The 27,727-nt window shown below is 37.9% G+C and overlaps 1 protein-coding gene across 2 annotated transcripts in view; it reads right to left on the reverse strand.

The window, feature by feature from the left end:
- LOC132126785 (receptor-type tyrosine-protein phosphatase gamma-like) overlaps positions 1-27,727 on the reverse strand; it is a 218,849-nt gene that overhangs the window by 161,977 nt on the left and 29,145 nt on the right. For both annotated transcript variants that reach the window (XM_059538283.1, XM_059538282.1), the window contains exon 2: positions 640-732. In XM_059538283.1, the coding sequence (XP_059394266.1) occupies positions 640-732 (93 nt within the window). The remainder of the gene's footprint in view (positions 1-639; positions 733-27,727) is intronic.

Genomic DNA, 27,727 nt, shown 5'->3' on the forward strand with positions numbered 1-27,727 from the left:
CTCTTTTCAGTAGGGAATTGAATAGATTATATAAACATACTTCAATTCTACACATAATGCCTAATATAAAAAGCCTTTACTACCGACACTACTATGGCATTGAATGCACTGACTCTTAACAAAGAAATGCTCCTCTGAAAGATGCTTCCCCCCCCTAAGCAAGCCATTAAATGGTGGATAATGTACAATAAAGACCACAAGATCACAGAATTTCAACAAACAAAAGTGTTTGTTGTAAGCCATCTTTGCAATAGGGCCACCCTTAATGCTGGCAAACATAAGAAAACAATGGCAGGGAAAAGGGGAAGCATTTAAATAAATAAAAATAAATATCATTGGTTGCCGCAGGCTTGGTGGCACAGTAAAAGATTAATGCTATTCTTCTGCAAATATTGCTCAGATGGACAACATGAGTCACTTTCTCAACAGTAAAGCATTCATGAAAGCAAAAGCCAGGGGAGACCCTAAGGCAAGGCCTCTGGGAGTTAGCTGGACAGCTCTGGATGAAAGACCAGCTGTCTATCAGAGGCAGTTCATGTGTTTTAGTGGTAGCAGAACACAATGGCTTTTGAAAGAGAGAAATTTAAATGTTCCTCTTTCGGAAGTGTCTCTATGTATGTGCGAGTGTAGTTTGCTCACCTGAGTAGGCCCAGTAGGACTCTTCAGCCGCTCTGCGGTGCCTGTCACCAATTGGCCGTTCATGATGCTCCGCTTTGTTCCCTTCAGCCAATGCTGAAACAGAAAAATAATGAGTCATAGTTTTAGATTATGTGTTGAGATGGTCATATGTGACTTGGCATTTAACCCGTCCAAAATGCACACACACAGCAGTGAACACACACACCGTGAACACACACCCGAAGCAGTGGGCAGCCATTTATGCTGCGGCGCCCAGGGAACAGTTGGGGGTTCGGTGCCTTGCTCAAGGGAACCTCAGTCTTGGTATTGCCGGCCCGAGACTCGAACCCCTATTTCATGTGCTATTTTCCAAAAAGCCTTCCCTGCTGGCTGATTAATATTAAAAGTCTTTGTTACACTTGGTTACATATCCAAAATCTGCCAAAAAAATTATGTTTTATCTCTAAACATTTGTAAATAATTAAATTAAATATTGTCTAAATTGTTTGATTTTAGTGTACATATTTAACTTAGTTGTATTACCCTACACCGTGTTAGTTTTCTGTATTGGGATCAGCCACTGAATAATCGATTTTCATATAGGAATCCACACGAGTGCACAAACATACACAAATCACGATGGTCGAACTACAAATCACTACTTGTGGCACAAAAACAAATCATGAGATACAACCTCACACAGTAATATACCAGCCTGTGATCTCTGGCTGAACCAAGTCATTAAATCCTGTATAAACCAATCTGGCTAAAAAAAAAAAACACTCTATTAGAGAGAAAAACAGCCCCCCACACAGCTGTATTTACAGCCTGTCTGCTCTGGGATTAGTTTCCCCCTCCCTCATTAAACATGTATGAGGGGCTAAATAAATAAACAAGTCCTGATTGGCCGGTGAGAGGAAGGCTAAAGCGCTAAGTGGTGAGTCAAAGAGGCTGCGGACAGAGCGTTGGCAGCCAGAGACAGTGAGCTGTTCCACCGCTCCATCAGAGACACCAAGACCAGGTGTGTCCCACCGTTAGGCCGAACTAATCAAGACTTAACCAAGCAAGAGTTCCAGACCCCTTCGCCTACTTGCTCAGGGCTCTAAGGCTCATATTAGCTGTGAGAATACAACACCAGAGGATTGGGGAGCTTAGATTAGCTTAAAAACCCAAACCTCTCGGTCGCCAAGGATGCCAGAGATGTGTCTGGGTTGAATGAGAATTTGTTTCGACTTGCAGCAGGGGCTGGAGGGGTTAGGAAGGATGGCACACATCCCAGCAGCCTGTGGCCTCTGTGTGAGTTTATCAGAGGCGATCTCGACCCCTCGGTTCCTTGCTGCAGGATGTCAGGGATGCACTGGAAGGTGAAGAGATGACGTGAGATCAGCCTCACAGCTGTCGTCCACGTCCAAACTCTCAAACTCACTGTGGCAGGACTTGGGGGTGACTGCCATTTTAAATCTACACTGACCCCCAAAAAAGACTCACTAGAAGAGAAGGAAGAGAAAAGCTGAAGAAAGCACTAAAAGGACTAAAACCATGGCAAGATGTTAATGAGAAATGGGCCACATTGTTTCCACAAGCCTGCAGATGTGCTGACCACACTATGATAACAAGGACACACTGCCTAAAAGGCATCACTCAAAACATAATGCAATTTACATGGCCCCTCTCTCTCTGAGCATGCTGGGTAAGTATATTTTGATATGAACAATGGGTGAATTTTTGTTTCAATGACAAACTGCCTTCTGCTCCTCGCTGCTCTACTTCTTCAGGATAGCGGCTTGGGCATGGTGGTGAATGCCAATGAGAGGGTATGCTTTGGCTTCTCTATGAATTACATTATTGATTGCCGATATTCTTTGAACAGAAAATGTAATTATGCAATGCGGCATTCTGGGCTTAGTCGCTATCCTCCCGATATGTCACTCATGCTCATTCTCTTTCTCTCAGTCACTGCCTGCCTCCCTTTGTCCCTGTCCATCCATCAGTGAAGCTGTCTCCCTCTCTCCAACACTCCAAAACTTACTTCCTGTGAGTAACTTGGAGAGACCTGGGATGCTCTAAGAAGTCAATACATCAGCAGCTGGGTCGACCTCTTCTAGAGGCTTGCTTTCTTCATTCCTGTCTTTGAGAGATCTCTTCCAAACCTGTCTACGTTCCCATATCCAGTTCTGGCTGTTTCACTCACATTGTCACTTGCTTCAAGAAGAACCAATGTTTGTTTTTTGGGCTTTGGCCAATACCAGCTCCTACTGTACATCTTTCAACAAACACCATCCCTGTACCCCAGGCCTTATTTTCTCTCCTCCAGATGTCTTCAACAATGGAGCATGAATGCTTTAAACAACCAAATAATTGGGCAACAGCACCTTATCGAATGTGACTCAACATTCAATCAAATAGAAGCACCATGTTCCAACCCAACAGCCTGTAGATACATTCTAGAAAGAGAAATGGAGAGTTTGGAGACTGGAGGTGAAAAGGTCGTATTGGAAAACCTACTATGCTAAGGACCATTTGGCCAGATGGTGGAAAAATGCTTTAAGAGACACTTCACAGATGACTTATCTTCTTGTGTGGGACTGTTTTCAGATGTGCAGTGGGCATCACATGTAAATCAAGCTATACGAATTGGGACATACCATATACAGACCGATTTTTCTGATTTTATTGATTCATTCAAATTTAATGTTTTGCCATGATTTTATTTAAATAAAAAAAAGAGGAATTGCGATTTTTAATATAATTATTTTAAAATGTTAGAATTAGACACTTTGACAATATGCCAGTTATAACAGTAAAGAGAAAAGAACGATCCAACCGCATTTCGAGTCCGTGATGAACTGCTCACATGTGATGCACTCACATCGCTAGGCGACATTCACACAGAATGCACTTTTGTGTTGACGAAGACACGGGCAGTGGAATACGAAAAAAATGCAAGAAGATGGGATTGAACTTGTTTTAATTTGAATGGTGCATTTTTAGAATGCCGTTTCATGTGTGAGACACTGCAAGAGACACGAGTGCAACAGTCAAATGCGTTATAGTCTACTGGTCTTATACCTTCAGTCATTTAGAATTTGAATTACCTTGCTTTTTGAGATTTCTTTTAAGCATATTCCTCATATTATTTCTGAACATATAATATGTATAAGACAAGTTTGTACACAATGTAGTTGCAGTTCCTGCATCTTTTTTTGCAAATATATTTAACAAGTGATTTGTTTAACATTTACATGTTGACAACTTAATGTGTGGTGCACTTGGAATAAATGTTTATTTAACTACTGTAGATGGTTAACAAAGAAAAGGTTCATTGAATCATGTTGTAGTAAAAAATTTAAGTTGATTAGTTAAAATCGTAAAAAATTAAGAATCGGTCAAAATGTCTGAATTGAGATTTAAATTTTTTGCCAAAATGCCCTTCCCTAAGACAAACTCTAAAGTTAGCATGTTAAGGGTGATTTTACTACTTAACTATTTATGCTGTATGTGTTATCTAATGTGTTTAATGATTTTAAGAATGTCATAACAGGCCTGTCACTATGTCACTCAATATAATGATCAAATCAGTCTGTCCTCATTTTCTAATATGTCATAGAATTTAGTCTGTAATTCAACTATGTTTCGACACAATGCCAGACAGGGTTTGTTAAACTTGTTAAAACATGCATGCATAGTTATAGTTTAATGCTTTGCCTCATAGAGCTCAATGCATCGGTGCATTAGTCAACAATGACAATGGTCAAATCATTGTACCCAACTTCTAAAAGATTGATTGATTTGATTGATTGATTTTAATTTTTAGACATAAAAACAGCATTTACATTTATGTTTATGAACTATTTTCCTTTAGAGCATCCCAAATGATTTCATTCAAATTTTCCTAACTTCAAGAGGCATTTTCCAGCAATTTCCTCCTGACAGTATGGTTTAGAAACACACACACATTCAGAGAAGAAGGCACTTACAAGAATTCAAAAATTAGTTTGACACCCTCTGCCCCTGCTTTGGGTACTGTGAAGAAGAAAACTCCATCTCTTGCCCTGCTTTGAGAGCAGGAGAGGGGAACAGAGAGAGAAATAGAGAACTTTACAAAGAGATACCAAGAATGACCAACCACCACTGGAAAAACAACAACTCATAGCCAGATTACAAACAGACCCACACACACTCAATTCAACCCAATATGCACAAAGAGCCTTCATCCACACACACATGATCAAGAGAATGCATGAGGCTGGGCTAACATCAGACACACACCAAAAGAATGTCATATTGTTCAAAAACAAGCAATATCGGCTTAAAGCACAATCTTTCAAAATCCAGAATCAACTGTGAGTCGATGCCAGTGTACGCTTGCCTTCTGTGATCAAATCTCCGGCGCCAGGGGTTCCATCTAGCCTGGCTTTTCTAAATGATTTCTGACGTAATTGATTTACATCCCTCTATTAGAGCTGCAGAGTTTTATGAGGAAGATATTGGGAGTCGACGTTTTTGTCAGGCTGTCTCCATAGAAAGAACGACAGAATGAGCAGAGTTATGAGGGCTTCGTTTTCAGACACGGATTCCAGAACTCTCAATGGGACAAGTCTCGGAGGAGCCATGCAACGTCGTCTAACTGCCACTTTGAGATTGCTTTTGCAGAGGACGGGCCAATCATCGCATAATGAAAGTGTGTGTCAAAGAAGTTTATTTTAAATGAAACTTAAGGAGCTCTCTATGCCAACAACCATTGGTGATCAATAAAAGTTGTGCAGATAATTCAGAAATATTTAAACTTGAGACCCTAAAGGAAAAGAAAGTGCACATGTTGTGGGTAATAGTTTAAAAAAAATGCATAAATGTAGAAAGCAATGGCTGCCATGGCTACGCAGATGGCTAGTATGTTAGAAAACAGAATAATCACACTGGCGATATTAGTATAAATCCCGGGAAAACTGACTAGATAATGAAAATATGAATAAAGTCCTATCCATTTTACCACATTTAATAGTAATAACAGAGATTTGCTTGTGAAATTATGCTAGCATTTAAGCTAACAACGTCATCACTTGTAGAACACCTGTAGGCTTCTAAATCCAGAAACACATGTGAAAAACTCATGCTAAAACTACAATACTCTCAAAATGCTTGAAATCATACAGCCATACTCTTTTGTATGAATATTGGAATATTGATTAAATGGCCAAATATTTTTTGGCACCACTGTGTGTAAAATTAAACAGAATAAATACAATACAATAAGGTAAAATACAGAACTGTATAACTAGTATTCAGGGTTCTATGATAAATAAATAAATAAATAAAGTAGTGGTGTTAGTGTCCACTATTCAATTCTGACTGTCATTCAGTTATTAATGTTCAGTTATTAATGGTGACTTCAGCCTAAGGGGAAAAGCTGTTCTCATGCTTAATTATTTCGGTTAGATAGTTTTGAATTTTAAGTTTGTTGCAGCTTCATTGAAATGCACATCAGGCATTCACATTCATGCACTTAACCTTGATTTTGCTTTTGTCTTTTTGGACAGGAGGGTCAGCATGTCTATGTGTGTCCTAATGGACTCATTAATATTCTCCTCCGGTCTCTCCTGAAGGGCATATCCAGGACACATATATACCCCACCGTCCCACGTGAAGATGCAGATGCTTTTACACATATGGAGCAACATCTGTCACCCAAATCTGTCCAGAAATCTAAGATGGCAGCAAATACAGCGAGAACACGCTAGGGAAGATGCAAGAAACACAGATTAGGGCAAGTTGTGAGCATCAGAAAAACAATGGCGTCAACCCCTTTACCCATGGTCCACTTCTAATGCCAATCAGGAAAAGCTTGTCCATACAGTACATGGTTTGATGTTCAAAAAACCATGGCACTTTTTAGAAGACCTGACTCTTAATTTTATAGTTTCCAGATTAATCTGCGGCAACTAGTATAACACTGATGTACAGTATAGATTTAAAATCTCAGTCAACATTAATCCTCTTGTGATTTAATCCAAATATTTGGCTTCATTTGGATGCAAATTACAACTATGAAAAATTGATAATGTACAACCTCTGGCACTGAGAAGTCAAACTCCTTTTAGCTAAATTAATTTAAAAGCACACAATGTACTTTTTGTGTGGAATTAATACAATATTTGAGGCGGGATCAGCTTTCTTTAATGTAATTAACTTCATTTTGAGTAAAGTATCAGCTGAGTGCTGGGATTTCTATTATGCCTTTTAGCCAAAATGGTACCACTCTCAAAGAACCTCACGTGTTCAAAACAAATGAGGTCACTGACTGTGTGTCAATAAAAAATGGAAGGAGACATATATTTTTACATTACTAGATCTCTAGTAAGGACCGAAACAGAGATCTTCATTACACGGGTTGGAACAACTGGCACATGCTGGTGGTTGCTGATTCAAAAATAACATATTTTATATACCGACAGCCGACAGTGGACAGCTGCTTCAGCCTGTCGTGGTTCAACTCCCACAGCTGTGAAGAGAGGTGACGCGTTTGCATCGAGTGTGCAAAACTCTCCTGTGTCTTGTACGTATTTCAATATCAATGCCTGTAGACTCGTCAAACGATGGTGAGGGAATTTGCGTCCCATCCATGCTGGGATTAAAAACATGCCACACTGTGAATCTAACAGGACAAAGCCTTTGAGGTCTCCAGACATCAGCTTTTGTAGCATTTGTTATGTCTACATCAGAGTCCTGTGGCTCAGCAGCTATCTTAATGACTTCAAGGACAAGACAGGAGGTCTATTGTTTATGGAGCACTGAGTCCAAAAGAGCAAGAAAGAAGGAGACTGAGAGAAACGGACCGTTATTAAATCGGAAAGGCGCCTAAGCAGCTGACAAGCAGTGTGTGACTGTGTGTGTGTGTGTGTGTGTGTGTCAAATAGGGAATGAGAGAATGAGAAAGGGGGAGAGACAGTGAGAGGGAGAAAGAAAAATGGTGCTGGCAGCGCCAGGCGACACTGTTAGACATAATAACATAATTTGAAGTAATGATGGTTGCCCTTTAAGATAGTCCACGGGGAGAGAAAGAGAGATGAACTAGACTGTCTTTGGTCTCCAAAAACAGCGTCCAGCCACACTGATGGCAAAAACCATTTATAACAAAAGCAAACAGTGTACTGTCACTCCTTGACCAATTAGGTTAAAAACACGACATGAATGATTGGCCAAAGCATTAGAAGCACACAGTTCCACTGTATATCCATTATTGGGGCAGTAAAAATTAAGCCTATAATACCTGGAGAAAGCCAGCTGTTAGCATTCCCATAGATCACAAATGGCAGTTGACCCCCTCAAGAAGGATTCAATATATATTTTATTGTTGACAGGATCTAACAAATTTGCTCAGGGTCTATCTGACACAATAAGGAAACAACATAGGTCCATTGGAACAACTATGGCTACGTATATAGGCCTACATAAAATTCACTGCAGCTTCCAGTTGAAATGAACACTAGAGGTAATAAAATGCCAACAACTTGTATTGCTTTCTACACATATTACACTTGCGATGTAGAGTGTTCTGATGCTATACCTGTAAAACACAAGTCACAATGAAAAACTCAAATACTTGTAGATGCAAGCTAAAATGTCATTGTTGGTTCTTCAAATGCATTTTTTTCTCAGTTTGCTTTTCTAACACCAGTGGTTAGGTTTAGTTTGGGTGGTACAGTATGGCATTTCAAACATTCCAAACGTTATACAAAATTAATCTTTACAAACTTTAGTGAAAAGCACAACAACCAAGTTAATAAAATGTTTCCAGATTCACACTTAAGAAAAACCGAATGTGCGCTATAAACACGAGTTATTAATGCAGTTTATGTTTTTCAGAGTCCTACCAAAACAAATGGTCTCTGTCAAAACTATTATAATGGAATGTCTGTGATTCATGTATTGTGTATTTTATTCTGTCAGAACACACAACTGATTTTGAATGGACTTACCAGTTTATGCTAATGCTAGCTATTGCAATGCGTAAACATTCAAAGCCTATTTAATGAATACATGGGGGTCATAAGCGTGTATGTGCGAATCACAAACTGTATACAAGCAGGAAAGGAGGTGCTTAATCATTTTTGCACCTGTTTGTGATTAGCAAACCCTCACACTCATAGCGGGGCATTAAGAATGTTAAAGACGCTGGCGGAGCGAACTGCAAGAGCCTCGATTAGACAGCAGTCAGTCACCGTAAGGAAAGAGAATGAGAAAACTGCTTCCCGTGGCTTTGACTGGGAGGAGACGCTGGCGCTGCTCCAGTGGACGTGTGTTTGTGTTCGAAGTGTGTGGAAAAGGGGGCGCCTCGGGGCAGGATGTTCGGGCATGGAACTCGGGCCCACAGGAAACGAGAGAGAAAAAGACGAGACCTCGAAATAGCGCTCTACATCCCCTCACTTCTATTTGCATACAAAAGCTAGAACTGACCATGGAGTTCAGTCCCTCGAGGTTCCTATTGAATGCCAGGAACGCTCTCGGTACCTCTTACTCTCTCGCTCTCTCTCTTTAGCTTTCTCTCACAGTTTTGCCCAGAACTCCTTGGAGTCTATCAGGCACTGCATTATGCTTTCTGCTGGCTTCATTAGTCCTGTATGCTGCACCGGAGAATTTCATTACATACACACGCAGCCAAAGTTCACTAAAAAACAACAGTCCCTGGGCTACACGAGTTTCCTTTGTGATCTGATTACCCAGAGAGAGTGAGAAAGATAGCGTTTGTGGATATAAGAACTGATGTGAGCAAAAAAAAGAAAGAAATCAAATAACAAAAAATAAATCATGGAATAGATCCACACCCAATGAGAATTGTGTTGATGTTAAGAAACAAAACGCATAAAATGAACGGCGCTTTCACAGAAGGGCTGGATCCCAACCAGGCCGCCATGTGTTCTGCGAAACTGCGAATGTTCTTTGCCCTTTGCAATATGCTTCACAGATCTTCCCTATGAATAAATCACGACGGTAGATACCGCATCTCCTGCATCAAATTCTCATTCATGTCATTTGTCTCACTTGGGATTTTCATCTATGTCTCATTTATATTATTTTAAACAATTAGTCATCACCAGCCTGTTTGGCTTGACAGAGATGAGTTTAATTTTGCCACAAATATGCCTTTGATGACAGTGGTGTGATGTTCTAGTGTTTTTTAAATGTGTGAATGTTTCATATTGGAGTTTTAAGTAAAATCATTGTGCTAATGTCAAGAAACATTGACAAACACGTGTTTTACAGCTCCTGTTTTGTGCGTAGGTGACTGCATGTGTTTCGTAACCTCATCTGGAAAGAGAAAAGGCAATGTGTTTAGCCTCAACTGGTTGCGATGACACCACACATGCTGCCGCCATCCGGCTAATGATTCTGAATCGATACGGAGGCCTGTGGTGCTCCTTCATGCAAAAGGGGTCACATCGCAGGTCACGGCTAATCTATTACTGCCCAAACACCAATACGGCCTTGGACACAGAAAATGTCAGCACAAAAGTAAATGGAGAGAAGAATGTATTAATGCATAACTGATACAGGGAGGAAATGTGCGTACCTTTTAAAAGGTGAAGTATGCAACTTTTTTGTAGTTAGGACATTTTCTCTTATCCTGATTTGATCTAAAGAGACAAATATATCACGTAAAAAAACAAAACCAGTATTAAGTCGCAAGTGTATATTTATATTTTTATGCCAAAAATCATTAGGATATTAGGTAAAGATCATGTTCCATGAAGATATTTAGTCAATTTCCTACCATAAATATATCAAAACTTAATTTTAGATGATTTTCTCAATACTTTTTCTATTTTCTTGCACCCTCAGTTTTTCAAATAGTTGCATCTCGACCAAATATGGCCCTGTTATTAATAAATTAATAATTATTTATTAATTTAAAAAACAAATGACCCTTATGCCTGGTTTTGTTGCCCAGGGTCAAATATACTTTCTTGACTAAGATTAAGAAAAAAAAAAAAAAAAAAAAAAAAAAAAAAAAACTACTTTACAATACATGTACTTGGAAATTTAGTATTTCATTTAGATTTTAGAATATTTTAAATAATTTTTCAACTAAAGTTCAAATCTAAGCACTAAAAATGTCATATACGCAATTAAAAATAGTGTAAGAATGCATAAGTAATATCTCCTACACCTGGGATACTTGAGAGCAGAGACTGTTATTTTCAAATAACATAATATATGTAGTAATAATTATATATAATATAATATTAATATATATATATATATATATATATATATACACACACACACATATATAATTGACTATCTGTCTAGTTAGCTATCAAAATGACAATTTTTCAACTCTTCTTATGTTGTTATTTATTAGCTAATATACTCACCCCAGCTTTCTAGAATTTGGGTTTGGCAAACACACCTGGAAACTTAATTTGTGAGCACAGACAAGATTAAGACAGCCAAGTATATGAAATTATTGTTTGTAGTGTGGCAAACAAGAGCAAAGGCTGTGAATGGGGTGGCTAGTCAACGTCAAGATTTCCACAGTGTAATCTCACCACGGCTGGACGCAGCAAAGTGTTGGACATGAAATTCGTGAATGTGGAAATTCGATTAACACCCACATGAGGTGATGAGATCCCTATTCTATAAACACACACACAAACACACACAGACACACACACACACACACACACACACACACACACAGCTCAGTGCTGGCCCAATGCAAACAACGAGCTCTTCCCCCCTGCCAGTGGCTAATGACAGACCCACTGCTTCATGGCAGGAAAACCATCTGGTGGCTGCAAAGCTTTTAAACCAAACAAAACACTGCCAACCAGAACAAACTGTGAGATTGACCATGACTACACACACATACACAATGGCAGGCATCATTCATGTCGTCAGGTTGTCATAGATGTGGCGTAAGTTCATACAACTTTTCTTTAGGCTGCTTTGCTGACTTGTAATTTGTTTTCATAATTTTTGTGCACGTGTGTGTATGCGGACACATATTCGATATGATAAATACAGTGAACGCAGCATATGGCACAGAGGTCCTTTGGATTGCAGCCTCAGTAGATTACAAACCTACATTCATCACATGCACTTTCTGAATCATGCTTATTTAGCTGTGTGGAACTGCTTAATAATCACTCACTGTGGCACTTCCAAATATAACATTCACTACACTTTTACTTTGTGCTGAAATCATGGAGACACAGGAAATGGGCTGAAATGTGAACGGGGAGGAGACACCTTCCTGTGTGTCCCATAATGACAAAGATAAATACACAGGAGGACAAAAAGAGCTTAAAATCGATTTTGCTCACCAGGGCTCTATTTATTTGATTTAAAATACGGCAGGAGCTGTAAAATTCTGAAATATTATTACAATTTTAAAATAACTGTTTTCGATTTGAATATTTATTCCTTTGATGGCAAAGCTGAATTTTCATCAGCCCCAGTCTTCAGTGTCAATAAATAGTAAATCGTTTTGTTTTGTTGTGATATTATAAATGTGCTTACTGCCACTTTTGATCAGTTTAGAAGTTTTAATTTCTTCATAAGGGCTTTAAACATTTAAACAGTATGATTCATCTTGAAAAATGTAAAGTCAGCAAGCAACAGAACTTGCACAATTGTATTGTGTAACTTATTTGATGCATCCCAATGTTAACATTTCTTATAATAATTATATATATATATATATATATATATATATATATATATATATATATATATATATATATATATATATATATATCTTATATATAAATATATTTCTTATATTTTCTGTGAAAATATTGTTCTTATTATTGCGGTAACCACTCTTCCATTAAAGTCAACAAGTATTAAATATGGCATTAACTGTGCTTAAATGTTGGTAAGATTTTAAAAAGCTAGGCTATATTACTTACAACACTAACCTAAAATATTGGCTAAACAGCTATTTATAGCTAACATATCCAATAAGCCACGTGTTTTTGCTACTGAATAAAAATTTTTAAAGGTGAGTTTTTAGCTCAACACTCCGACATCTCACAATTGCAAATTCACATCTCACAAATCAGATTTTTTTTTTTGTCTCAGAACTGTATGATAAACTCACAATTATAAAGTCAGAATTGCATTACATAAATGCACAATTATGACTTTATTTCTCAGAATTGCAAGTTTAATCTCACAATCCTGTGGAAATATCGGAATTGCAAGATGTAAACTTGCAATTGTAAGAAAAAAAGGTCAAAATTCTGAAATAGAAAGTCGTAATTACCTTTTTTGCTTTTTGTTTTATTCAGTGGTAGTAGTAGTAGTTAGTGTGGCCTAGATGATATCTGTGCAAATGTGTTGTTTTAGAGGTTTTTTATGTTTTGATTTAAAAATTATGCAAGCAAACAACATGCACTGAGGAAAACACAAAAGACCTGGAATGTATATTAAGACCGTTATGATTTCATGTTGACTTTCCATTTAAAGAGCATTAAAACACACACACTTCATTCCCTAAAGAGTAAAAAAAAGAAGCTTTTAACCAACCACATCTGTTTCACAAAGTTTGAGCTTTACACTACCAGCCACCCTGTGGATTATGATTGCAAAGAAAATGAGGCCAATTAGTGAATCAGATTTCCAGGTTTACATCAAAATGGTCTTCAGCGGTACCTGCAGTTCCTCAATCTGCAAGTGAAATTTATCCTTGCTCTAAAGAGTAATGCTAAAACAGGACATTCCATAAAATCACCCATTTATTCAAAGATAATTGATCAGAAAAGGAGGACAACATCCAGATCCCAAAAGCCGATGCATTTCAGATGAAGCAAATGTGCATAGGGCAGATCGGAATTTGCATAAATATCACAGATACTTATAAAGACGTGCCTTGCTCATAGCGCAGTTTAACGCAGTGCTAAACGAAACGACCTGGCCACAACGACAGCTCTGCAAAGGCAAAAGTATAAATAAATTCCCTCAATTAGACATTTGTAAGTAAAATGCCTGGTGTTAGCAACTCAAAGCAATTTCCGATAAGACGTCGGTGTGCTGAAGTGAATCCAACTAATAAATGAGGAGAACTGGTGAAACGTATTTTCAGCTGATAAAACATACCTATGAAATGTATTTCTCATTGGACTACCAAATCTCATTATACACCTGTGAAATGGGGGTGGGGGCGGTAAAGCTCGGAAAGCATCAGTGGTAAAGCTCTCAATTCAGCATCCCATTAAAAATACACTTAAGCCAATTTGGAAGGACGGAGAAAGAGGAGGTGAAAGCAATCCCTGTTCTTAGCTCGCTCGCTCTCGGTTTTCTTATGTGGCACTTCATATTCTTCTGTGCATATGAAATAACAGTGGCATTTGGAGTGACAAATTTGAACTGATTAAAAGAGTATAAACAATGCATCAACAATTCAGAGGTGTAAAGGAGGTGGAATGTGTTTGAATGCATTTCAGTGTGTGTGTGTGTGTGTGTCAGTTTATGTTAAGAGAGAGGAAGGGAGAGGGATTTCCTTTTTTCCTCCTCATGCTCTGCTCTGTAAAATTCAATTTGAAATACTGAGACGACAGCAGAGCTCATGACAACATGCAAAAACTGTGCTTCCCAGGGACATCAAAGACAGGAAGTGATGTATTAAAGAGACACGGGGAGAGCTGGGCGGATGGGTGACAGGATGGCACTGATGCTATGTGTGTGTAACTGAATCGCAAAAAAGAACTGTGATACAGAGATTTCAGATGCTAATACCAGTTTTCTCTGATATATACTGTAGTCCTGTCTTCTATATTGATGTATGCATGCATATGAATATAGCATGGCAATACTAAAGTAAAACATTTACCATGCTACATCATGTAAATATTATTGATATTGTATATTAATGATATAATGTAGTTATTTGGATTACCATGTAAATACAATAGTATTTCTGAATAAAAATATTATATTTTTTGCATAATATAACAAACTATCAAACTAGGTGGCAAAATGTTAACAGTGCTAGTGTGTTAGTGGTACATGTTCATTTGCAAATGCCGTTCAATTGGGTATTTTTAATTTGTGTTCTGAGTGTTCAAAAGTGTCAAATAACTGTACATTTTTTGTTGATGTAGGAGATGGTTTACTGGCACTTGCAAATTCGCTTATTTTGCTTACCACTAAGATACATAAACTTATCAATTTATTCTGTTGGGTCAGCTTTTCAAGCCTACATTTCTGACTCCATTCATTTATATTCATTCTTTCATTTTAAGTGGCCCAGCAACGCCCAAAAAATCATTTGATTTATGTCGGTCCTCCATTTTAGCTCCACTAAATGACAGGGAGAAGTAGAGACATCTCATTTCAATTCAAATAGGCTGACACACAACCATATTTCATTCAAGCTGTACACACATCCTTGAGAAAGCTATTAGACAATGGCAAAAAAGCAGGGGGTGATGAATTTACTGCCCCGGTGGAGGGTAGTATGCCCTGGATTCTCTTTCCATCACCAACAACCAAACAGAAATATTACAGTAAACCCTCCCTCACGTAAAGAGGCCTAATGGACCTTTCCAATAAACCAGTTCAGATACCCAGTGTGCACTGACTCTATTTATGGAGGGCAGAGTTATTACTTTATAATGGGCTTGGTGCAATCTGAAAGTTAAATTCAAGCTAGAATCGATTGGGAGAAGTTGAATTGGCATTGTGTAAATGATATACTTTACCTTGATGCTTTCATTCAACGGCATCAGAGCGGCAAAAACATTTCAGAGAAATCAATAGAAGGCAAGTCATCACAGATTAAGCTCAGTATAGTTTAATTTCTCCCTGTGGAACAAGAAAAGGCAGCTTACATGTTCCAGTGACCAAGGCTCAAGCTCGTAAACAAAATATGGATCGCAATCCACAGCTGTGGACTAATATAAAACAATAAATATTTATTAGAAAAAAACACCAGGTTGAGAGGAGCACTAATCTTTACAGAAAACAAGACGATGCGGTTCATTAAGGTCATATTGGGCGAATTGTTTTTCCATTCAAATTAATAAGAAGGACCATCTGTAGGAAAAACCTTTTAATTTAATTTCACTGAAAGTACTGTGTAATGTTTTTTTCTTTCTGTTAGTTTGTTATTTATTTATGTATTTCTTTATTTTTCATATTTATTTATTTATTTTCCTGGCTGCTGTTTTGTTCTTTCATAAAGTATTTTCTGTGGTGGTTGTTTTAATATATTTGGGGGATTTTGCATTTGTACTTCAATAAAATGGAAAGTAATTAGAAACTTACATTTCTCTCTCTCTCTCTGTGTGTGTTATTATATAGAGCTATACTATCTCAAATCATGATACAATAAATAAATGAATAAATAAACAGCCTAATAAGCACCAGGGGATTTGCATTGGCACATGTTGCTGGCCACACTCGAAAATCCATCGCCCATTTGAGCTCCAGGACTCAATGTGTCGAGCATTTGCAGTAACAGTGAGTCATTTGCTGTGATTTGGAGTGCTTATCCTGCCCCCACTGCACCTTCAGTCTTGTTATCTGGGCTCAGTGTAGCTCTAAGGTCATTTGAAGTATTTCCCGCTCCAAGCATCGCTTTCAGGGCGCTCACTAACTGCACCTACCAAGTCACAAGGGAAGCCCAATTTATGGCAGCACACAGTGTACGCACATCACCGCGTTCTGCCTGCCTCTGGTACAAAACGGCTCGCAAACAGCATGGCACTGGCCTCGGAGTCCCTCGAACCCTCACCATGTCAATTAGCTGAGAGAGTAGGGTTAGATGTGAGGGGAAAGATGTGGAAGGGAAGAAACGAGAGACGGAGGTGAAGAAGTGCCATAGGGGTGCTGAACAATCATGAAGCCTTTACCAGAAATAACAACAAAGCAAAAGAGGCGAGATGAATAGAGAGGAATGGAAAATAGAGAGGTGGGGGAGAATGAAGGAAGAGGATGGAGGAAGGGGAAAGAAAAAAGTAGTTAAGTCAACAGAGGATAAAGAGGGGAGGGGAAAACAGATGAGAGGCATATTGCTCTAATGAAGTCAACCCCTGCGGTGCTTATTGAGCATTAGATCAGTAATAATGAGTGTTTGTTAGCTAAATACAGCGAAGGTAAACAAAACATGGCTCCATCACTGGGTTCAAGGAAACTTCAGTTCAAGGACACGGCACATTTCTGAAAGTGAATTAATGCATGATATTTAAAAATCTGCACTGATAATTATAAGGTAGAGGATTAAAACCTATATCACTCTTCTGAACAAAACAAAATCTTGTTATTTCTTTTCTCAGAACTTTCTTGACAAACTCAAGATTGATTTTTTTGTTCAACTAATCAACTTAAAACTAAAATGTGATTCAAGTAACATTCAAGTGGTTAATGAAATATAAAGTTCTCTATGGCGCAGACTGATAGGTTCTAACTCAATCTTATGTTATCACATCATTATTTGCATGTCACAGCTGATTGGTTTCTTTTCACATCAGCAGCCATGAGCTTTGCTGCTCCACATTCAAATACTTGTCTAGTCCTTGGTGTCTAAATTGCAACACACTTCAGGAGAACCTCCACATCCCTAGCTCCACCTGTATAGATCTGATACAGGGTGATTTAATGTATGTTATATATGGTTTTTTTTCATATATGTTATGCAGCAGCATGTCTGTGGATGTATGTGTAGTAGCAAGTCTCATTACTTGCTTTGCCGCAGAAGAAGTGTAGTAGATCTATTCTGCCAAGATCAAACACTTCAACTTTGCCATCTATATTACCATGCTAATCTCCAAAAGTTGTCATGGCAGGACTAACTTTAACCATCTGGTTCTATTTCAAGTGCAGCATGACTGAAGTGGTCAATATGGTGTAAATGTAAAACAAATGACTTGGCAGTCCAGCCAAACAACACACTCTCTTTCTTTACCTATCCAACCTTATTTTCTTGGCATTCAGTTCTCTATCTATTAACCTTGTTTCATCTGGACCACCAACCTGACAATTTCCACCACCCATCCATTCTCATCCCACAATCCTCTAGTCCTCAAGACACCCTCTGGTGTCTCTTTCTTGATCTCTTCCAATCTGTGTTCTCCATTCCCTGCATCCACATGCCTCCTACCCAGCCTGATCTCCAGAGAAGCCCAGGGCTCCCGGACCACCTGAGCGCAGCACTGAAGACACACATGGTGAGAAGCATTCAGAAAGCACAGCTGCAGGCGGTCCTGTTGAGCACCACCACTGACAACGACTAACAAGTAGAGCAGATCACAAACAGCACAGGGACTTATTACAGAAAACAGGCTGGAGCTTCAACGCTAGTCTCGCAGCACGGGGCTCTGGGTATTTCCAGCTTCTTTTCCCTTCTCACACTCTCACCTATATGCACTCTTTGTCAACTCCTCCCATTATTAAGTTATGTTAGACAAGTCACTAAATAAAATTTTCAACTCTACACAACAAAGGTCAAACTCTTATCCTACTAATTTGCTCAGAAAAGCATCTTTATAGTCTTAATTTGTAGGTATCGTTTGAACATGTTCAAATGATACTTGGATAAAGTTGCATCAGTGCATAAGCACAATGAATTTGTGTAAACTGTTCGTAAATTATGCTAACATAAATTCTCTGTAAACCACTAATAATGTAAAACCACACTAAGTAAATTGTTTTATTAATACATGAGTAGACCAAATTTGCACAACCATTTTCATAAGAACCAACTTAATTAACAACATCAATGCAGAGCAAAACAATTTTTTTTTGCATAAACCACATTTAGAGTCAGCGATGATAGCATTGAGCAGCGCCAACATACATCGCTGTTGTGCTATGGGCGTCCCGAGTTCGGAGCCCAACCCAAGGACCTTTCCTGATCCTGCCCCCTATCTCTCTTCCACTTTGCTTCTTGTCAGCTCTGTCAATATCATAATAATCTTCAAACCAAGTTTATGTACATTAATGCATTGCCAAAAATAATTTATGTACATATATAAAATGATGCATAAATATAGTAGCAGAACGAATTTCAGTGTAAACTGCAAAATGATTATTGTATAAAGTGTTGCATAAATACAAATAACGTGAATTTGTGAAAACAATTCATAGAACCATGCTAACATAAATATTCGAAATGTAAAACAACTCTGTGTATAACCATACAATGCATAAACAGATTTACTTTGCAGATTCATAGTATCTTCCTGCAATGTCGTAACACACTCCCTGCATTTTCTTTTTTCTGCTAGCTAAATGTGTAATGGTCTTTATAAGCCAAAAGTAGTTTTCAATAGCTTTTCAACAGCAATGGTGCAATTGTTGATCCAGCACACATGTTGCAGAGATGGAGCATTCTACCATTTAACAGTGCACTCTTTTGATGCACTAACAAAGCAAAACATGTTTTTGGACATGGTACCTTTTTAAAACCATGTTCTTTTTGGAAAGTCTTTGAAGTATCTTTTTATTCAATCATCACTATTACGTGCTACACCCCCTGAAATATTTACTATGACTTACAACTTCTGTAGCATCTGCAAGTTTCTTAGTTTAAACCCATTTTTGAATGCAGTCGATGTTACACTTTGGGCCCTACCATACACCTGAGTTCCATACAAGAGTTTTTGCTAGTTTCAGCCCAACGCAGTTCTTATTTTCCAGTCCACGTTGTTTAAATAGCAAATGCATTTGCACCCATTTGTGTGCTCATGGGGGTGCTGGTCTAAATGCATGTTGCATGTTGCTATTTTGAGGAACTGAAAATAATTAATAATAATTCTTTTAATTCTTAATAATAATTTTTTCCTTGTTATTTAAAAAGTGCGTTAGTAATATGTGCCTATAGGCAGGTGCACAACACATGTACACTTTGCTTATTACACATACAGGGACGCGCAGCAGCATGCACAGACATTTTTAAAAATGAAAAATTACATTCGCCATGTAAATAGTGAACACATCATGGCGGGAGCACAACTGGCTTTTAAAGGGGATGGGAGATGAGACTGTGATTGGTATATTGCATGTTATGCCCAAAAAACAGCCATTACTCATTAAGAGAATAGGGACAACCCATTTAGACCATGCACTCGGGCACGCGACCGCTTACCAGTCGTTAAACTACCAAAAATGGATTTGGATACACCCTGAGTGCACCTGCACTATGAGCTTTATACCATCCGCTTAGATTGCTAAAATAGGACCCTTAGAATTCAGAGTGAATAAAAACTCATCTTATTTAAATTTTGTCTCAACAAGCCAGGCACGAAGCCATTATTTTGGCTTGTTTATTCCAACAGCCGTAATTAATTTAAACACAGATCTGCTAGCTTGAGCAGAGATCATTTTGACTCAGCTTATTGTACTTTCGAGGTTTAATAAAGACACATGTTTTTTTCTTTACACTTCTATCCTTTCTGACCAAACACATCCATTTTTAAGCAGCGCACAGTGCAGAGGCTCATAATTTTTTAACAGTAATTTACAGAAAGGGGAGGTGAGCAAAAGTTTAAGAGAATGGACAGATTTCTGGATAACCCTGAAAATTGCTAATACATTTGAAGAACATAATGTCATTTCTATTCAAGTTAAACCAAATTAAATAGTATGAGGGGACTATTACAGTCAAGTAGATGAGTGAGAAAAAAAATATTCTCGCCCTTTCGCACCATGAGACTGTGTTTCCACTTTAAAGTTGAGTACCTGCTTCAGACCTTTTAGTAATTAAGGCAATAAAAGGCCATTTCACAGCCAAAGTGCTTAAAGTCAATGTGGATTTATAAACCATTTTAGCTCCTTAATGTTATACAGGATATTCACTAAAAATATCAGGGAGGACTTGATTAAATCCATCAGGAATCGACTGGATTTTAACATTTACTTCTACCAGAACAAAGCAAATACAATATGAGTTTGATGAAACACTGCCTAAATTCCTTTTAGCTAGTGGTTAACATGTTCCAATGTGGCCTAACCCTTGTGTGGCCTAAGTGAATGAATGAATCAATTTATAAAAATAAAGATGCATTCAAAACCCTTTGAAACAAATGTCAGTCTCAATAGAGAGAGTGTTGTCATGATCTGAATACAAAACAGAAATATTGTCTTTCAAACACCCTGACAGAAACCTGTCATAATCTAATTTACCATTCTAAACCACGGTTTGGGAATTTGACTTCCCCCCCCCCCCCCCTTCAATTCATTCTTTAAACAGCCCTGCCACCAAGACAACAGCAATAATAACAACAACAACAAACAATTTACCACAAGGCTTTGGCAAAGCCTGACTTTTGACCCTGCAGAAAATAAGCTCTATCCATCAAACACACAGCCGTCTTTCCTCAGGTAGGTTAATCGAATCCAGTAAATAAAGATATGTTTGCACCTGGTAATAGCAACTGAAAGCAGTGGCACAATCATGACAGGTCCGTCCTCTTAACTCTAGGTGTAAATGAATAATTTGCATGTTGCTGTTCAGTGCCGTGGATTAAATTGGTGTGCACTTTCTGAAAACCTCCTTCTTTACTTCAACAAATCCTTAATTGCAAGCATACAGTATAAAGCATATACATCTACAAAAAAACATATTATCCATATTTAAAACTTTATAAGACACACTGACTGTTTCAAAATGGCAGCCGCATCAACTTTTCTGGATCAGTTGAATGTGGAATCTACCTATACAGATCTATACCTTAAAAGGACTTGCCCTAAAAGGATTTTTGATATTGCATTTTGGTATGAATAGTTATTGCCCAAGTCGTTCCAGATCAGTCACTCCATTTTAATTAATATGCTGCCTATGTAGGCAATGTAGAGGTGGTGTACCCCACATGAACACACACACACACACACACACACACTTCTCAATCAAGACTGAGCCAATTTCAATTACAAGAAGTCTGGAGATTTCAATTATCCCATGAGGTGTTTCAACAAAATGAATTTAATTGAATAAACATTACAGCAGAAGTGCTCTATGTAATCTATTATTCACATTTATATGCAAATCAGCAAAAATAAAGAGGCACCTAGTGACAAATTCTGGCATTGTGTGAACAGTATGTGCTGAGAGGGCAGAGAGAGACACTAATTCACATGAACAAAAAGCACGCTCCCATCAATCCCACAGTGCGGTATTTAACATTTCGGCAGAAATCGGGGTAGATGGGAATGCTGTAATGATGGACTAAATTGGAAGCGGAGAGATCGAGCCCTGAACCGCCAGGCAGGGTTTTGACAGCCGGCGTCTGGTGGAAAGCCTTGGAAAAACAAAAGCACACAAACAACGACAAGCAATCAGTTCTCGACACCTTGCCCCTAGCACAAACCTTCATGTATTACAGCGAGGCAGAAAAGACATAGAAAACACGACAGCAGTGTAGGGAAAGAGTGATGGTCATTGGATACGTCTAGCTTTGCTTTCTTCCATTTTTTTTTTCAGGTCATGAGACATGCTGGAGGACACTTGACACATTTGCTTCCTTGCGAGAGCAGGTCAACATGAGGCCACGTTAATGGCCAGCCCTGTGATCCAAGGTGCGCGATTGGCCACACAATAAACCAGTGTCTATTTGTACATCTGTTTGTGTGTCTTGAAAATAAGCCAATTTATTTTTAGCTGCACTTTAGTTCCACCGTTTTGAAACGCCGCATTCTAACACATCAAATCTCAGAAGCAGGGAGTCTTGCAGGCAAAGGATGCAGCGTATTTTTAGATTTTAGCAGTCATCCTAGGAAAGGTGCCTGAGGGAATCAACCTAATTTAAAACCCACATGCACACATACTTGTTTGTGGAAACATGTTATGTTCAGGTGATGGAAAAACAAATCGTTACATGCTTCATGCTTCTGTGAGAAAAGTGTTTGGTTAAAGAAAATGGCATCACGTTTTCCCTGCTTTTCTCGATTATATATATATATATATATATATATATATATATATATATATATATATATAATTTCTTTCAGTTTTGTTATCGCATTACATGAGGGCAAACTCCCGCCACGTGGCAAGTGCTCTAAAATGAAGACAATTTCACTTAATAACAGACCACCCCTAGAACATCTCACCGACAGCCAATCAGAGCGCGGTAATGATGGAAGGCTGATGCAACTTGATTTGCATAATGGCAGAGAGGCTTGTGGGTATTGATTACGGTTACATAGCGGCTCCAAAAATCAATTAAATTAATTGAGCAAACAACCGGAGATTATGCAGATTGGATGAAAAGAGGGGAACAGGCAGAAAGAAAGAATAAAAAGAGGAAAGCAGCAGCTGTTTTGGGGAGAGTAATGGAGCAGAACAAGGAAGCACTGATTAGCAAAGGACGCAAATATCTCTCCTGCAAGAGCCCTCCATTTTCATACCATTCCATTTCTAACATTTTGAGCAAATGCAGACTGCAAGGAGAGAGCACTTGCCAATGTAGTGCTAATGTGCAACAGTAGATACACGTCAACCTGCAGGGATTTTGCTATACGATTATATATATATATATATATATATATATATATATATATATATATATATATTTTTTTTTTTTTTTTTTTTTATAAATCTTTATTTTTTTAATAAATAAAAATACATAAATTATTATATTTTTTATTAAATGTATTAATATTATTTTAAAAAATTACTGTACTATTTTTTTTTAAATACATGTTTAAAAAAGTGTATAATTGATTTTATAATAATTCTAAATGAAACATAGATTTGTTATCTAATTTGAATTTAGAGTCAAACTCAGATCAGCGAAAGTTCGAAGGGTTTTGTTTTTAACTCAAGTGTTAAATTATAAGAAGCTGTGAATGTTTGCCCTGATGCCAGTTTTATTATTCCTTTTGTGAATATTCTTATCTTTTGGTTGCATCATGTTCCAAATAAAAAGAAAATAAATTATTAAGAAGAATCTTTCATTGGTATTCACTATTATTCAAAAGCATGCATTACCGCATGGGTATTAAACATACATTTTTATTAGATTTCCAGCAAAAAATGTGACATGCAGTTACCATGATATAAAATTACTCATAACATGATAACATTTTTGGCTGTACCGACCACCCCTATTACAGCATGTGGTAATTCAAACCCTAATTTTACATTAATAACAGGAGCACTTCAAGGTGACCGCCAGCTAGCAGATGTGATGGCATGTGATACGGAAGTAGGAAAGGGAATGAAAGATGGAGAAATCTGTCCTGCGGTGAGACCGGAGGGTGGCAGCTCCTCTTTGACATGTGTTTGGAAACTGGCGCAGCAGGAACAAGCCTCAAATGCATAGAGGAGGGCGAGAGGTCACAGAGGCAAGAGAGAGACAGAAAGGAGGTACAGCAGATGGCATCCGAGAACTTTCTCAAACACTTTTTCTTGCCAAGGGGAGTGGGCTTCTGTTGTGAAAGGTGCAACAGGGCACAGACCATGTCCGCAACAACACAGGAGTCACAATGCAAGCCAGGCACTGTTGGAAGTCCACAGGGGTGCGAGTGTGAGTGTTTGTGTGAGAAACACACCATATGGGAGCGTGCACCTGCAGGTCATCATTACTAAAGCACGGATAACATGCATGATCAAGAGGACCAGCACACCTGCACTCGGTCACGACCCGAATGTCACATCAGTGCTTCCTACTGATTTTTTCATTTATTCATTTTGTTTCTCCAGTACTAACTTTAACTTCAAGCTCTTTGCTTTACTACTAACTTTCTGTTTCTAAGCTTGCAAGGCCTTAAAATGTATTTATTTATTTTAAAAAATAACCTTTGTTTGCAATGAAATGTAAATATTAGAATAATCTTTTATAAGTCTACAAAGTATATCTTTTTTTTCAGTGCCCCTTCAATGGATTTTTGTAAATTACCTTTCATGCAGTGTGTAACACAGGTCTAAGTGATTGAAAACATCCTGCAAAGTTTTAAATCTGAAAGTGCACCGTGTATAAAGTTGTCGCTCAAAAGAAAAAGTCATCTCTGAGTCATTGAAATAAATTGTTTTTAAAACAATTTCCAAGCTGTTTCATGTTGAAGTCAACATTAAACATTAGCACATTGCCTGCCCTCAACTGGGAAAACATGAATTAAAATGCAAAATCATTCTTTGCCACTTTTGGAGCGGCAAAAATAGCTGTTTCTCAGATAACGACTGTCAGCAAAGCATGCAGCACTGCGCTCACAAACACTGCTTTATCATGCACAAGTGTCAATGATGAAATGGAAATTAAATTGACCAATCAGCGCAGATAAGAGTCAAGCAAAGGAGGGGTTTGGGAAAATTAATCATTGAGCGAACTGTTTGGGTTAGTCGTTGAGCAAATAAAGTAAAATAAATGCATATTATAAGACAATGAAAGTGTTTTTTGAGCTTGCATTAATGTGAACCCGTTGTTGGGGACTACATTTGTCAAACTGTATGCAGTCAGTAAAAACAATCGAAAACATGTTGTCTATTTACTAGGCCTCATTCACGAAACGCAAGAACAGCAAATATCTGTAAATCTGCCTAATGTTCAACAAATGTGTCATAAATGAAGCTTCTTACCTTTGTTTTGTGCTGCTCAGCACTGTTAGCACATAATGTCCACTGTAAATTCTCAATGTGCTCTCTAAACATTTACCAAAGTGCGCCCATGATTTGGGCCGGAGAACATCTTACGATGTTTTATAGTGACAGGAAGCCTCTTGTTGAAGAATGTGTGTGTGTGTCTGTGAGAGAAAGTGAGAGCGGGAGATGACAAAAGGTGGGAAAAGACACTGCACGGAACAGAGGACAACATCAGAGCAATAAAGTGCTGGAGTCATGGTCAGGGTTAAGGGCGGAGAGAGGAACGGAGAGTGATGTGAAAAAGGAAGAGGTGGTTTAACAAGGCAGCATTAGCAGGCTTCATGCAGGACCATAAAACACAAGAGCCAGAGACAATCCTACTGTTTACAACCAAAGACACACACACAAACACATTATATGCTGTATACACAACACAAACTCTATGACTGTTGTGTATATTAACAACTGTAACTAGAATCCAGAATGTCCATGCTAATAACTAGAAAATAGTTTTCAGCAAGATTTAAGCTAAAGAAGCTACACTTATGAAACCACTGTTGTAAGATAAATACTGTATCATTGCCGTTTTGGCATTTTTTAAACATAATATTTAAAGATTTCTTAATTTTATCATTTTATCAACTAGAAATTAACAATTAGCACTGGCATGACTAGAAAATTGCTGTTATTCAATGTTTAATTTCACCCATACATATGTGTCACAATACTGAAAAAAGGTTGGTCGCAACTTCCCAGTCACACTGACTTTGAGGCACGTTAACAACATGAAAGATAGACATAACAACAACTATGTTGGCTTCAATATTGAGAAATTATAACTAACTATTATTAGTGTGCACTGCAGTTTTATAATGCTTTAAATGCTTTAATGTAGAGCCCAACCGATATGGTTTTTCTGGGTGCCGATACCGATATTAGGGGAGTAAAAAAAGCAGATATCGATATATCAGCCAATATTCTTTGTCTATATTATAGTACAGTACCAATAAAATGGTACTAAAATACAGTATAGACATAAACAGAATGTATACTGTATACATAATTTTTTTTGTAATAATCACACAAATGTGGTGATCAAACACTTGTAATGACTTGACAGAGATATGAAATGAATGCAGGGCATTTAACAATTTAACAATAAACTTTATTTCCCAAAATGAGTCTGATATCAGTGCACTGAACAGTACAGTTGAAGTTTATTCAACTTTATTTCAATTCAATTCCATTCAACTTTATTTCACTTAAGTGAAATAAACTTTAATTCCGTTTATTTCACTTCGGAACATTCATTCACGGATTTGCGCTACTGTCTTCACACACAGACAAAACTTACTAGAGAAGTGTGAAGTGTGACATAATATACATCTGTAAATAAATAAAATTTTAAATTCACATCTCGTGCACTTTAATGCCCTTTGAATGTGACGTGCACATTCCCTTAGAACTAGAATCTTGGCGAAATTTCATGTGAAGTCCACTTCGCAGGGCACTTACGGTTGAATAAGACAACGCTTGAATGCTGCCTGAACAAGAGACCTCCTTACTGAAGTGAAAGTGCTGGCTGGTGTCACTATCTCGCGAACGCAGTGGCCGATCTTCACCAAATTTGAGGGATCCCTTCAGCTCGAGGGGCCCCCTTGAAAGCCACCGGTAGCCCCCCAGGATTGGCAAAACAATATATCAGTCGGGCTCTACTTTAATGTCAGTGGATTCTGACTGGCTGTCAGTGTTTAGTCAATCATGTTGTTATTGTTATAGCTGTGGCATGGATGGCACTATTTTCAATTGAAGAACAATTATTTAAACCTTAGTTATAGTTGTTGTGTTCAAAGGGTGAAAAGATCTTCAAAGCAACTATTAAATATCAGCCATGTTGTTTTGAATAATGATATTATTAAGAATTATTAAGAATAATGATATTACTTGTAGTTACAGAAAAATAATCAACTAAAACCATGGTTAACTGAGACTAACTAAACCATCCTAAACAAACGCAGAGTTCCTCCACTCTAACCAAACATACCACAAGATATTATACAAAATAAATTTTTATTATGTTATTTTTATTATTATTACCATTATTTCTCAAATCAAAGTTAAAAATCGCAAACGCATGAGTATACTACAATCACATAAAACTCAATCAATCCAAGCAGACTGATAAGAAACCATGCAGCCTGACAGCAGAAATTGCCAGCCAACCAGACTTCATCTTGCTGTTTTGGTAAAATTTCTGCTATTATTGTATACAATACATATAAGGCTGATATCATCTGAGGATAAGACCAGGTCTAATTGTGTTCCAGCATGCTTATATGGGGTTTTGATATTCAGATGGTGTTTTGCTGTTTGTCAGATCTGTCAGTATGATCCCAGTGTTTGATCTGAGGAGTCTCATATAAACGTATGATAGTCTCATATAAACCTCCAAAATATGCTACACAGGAAAGCTAACCAGATGCACAGGGCAGATATACGGGATCAGTATTGTCATTATGATGATGATGATGATTATTATGGGTTCCCTTTTCTTGTCTCCTATCTATCCACCACTGCCACGTCTGG

Source organism: Carassius carassius, chromosome 44 (assembly GCF_963082965.1).
Source record: "Carassius carassius chromosome 44, fCarCar2.1, whole genome shotgun sequence".
In the NCBI taxonomy this organism is placed as follows: domain Eukaryota; kingdom Metazoa; phylum Chordata; class Actinopteri; order Cypriniformes; family Cyprinidae; genus Carassius; species Carassius carassius.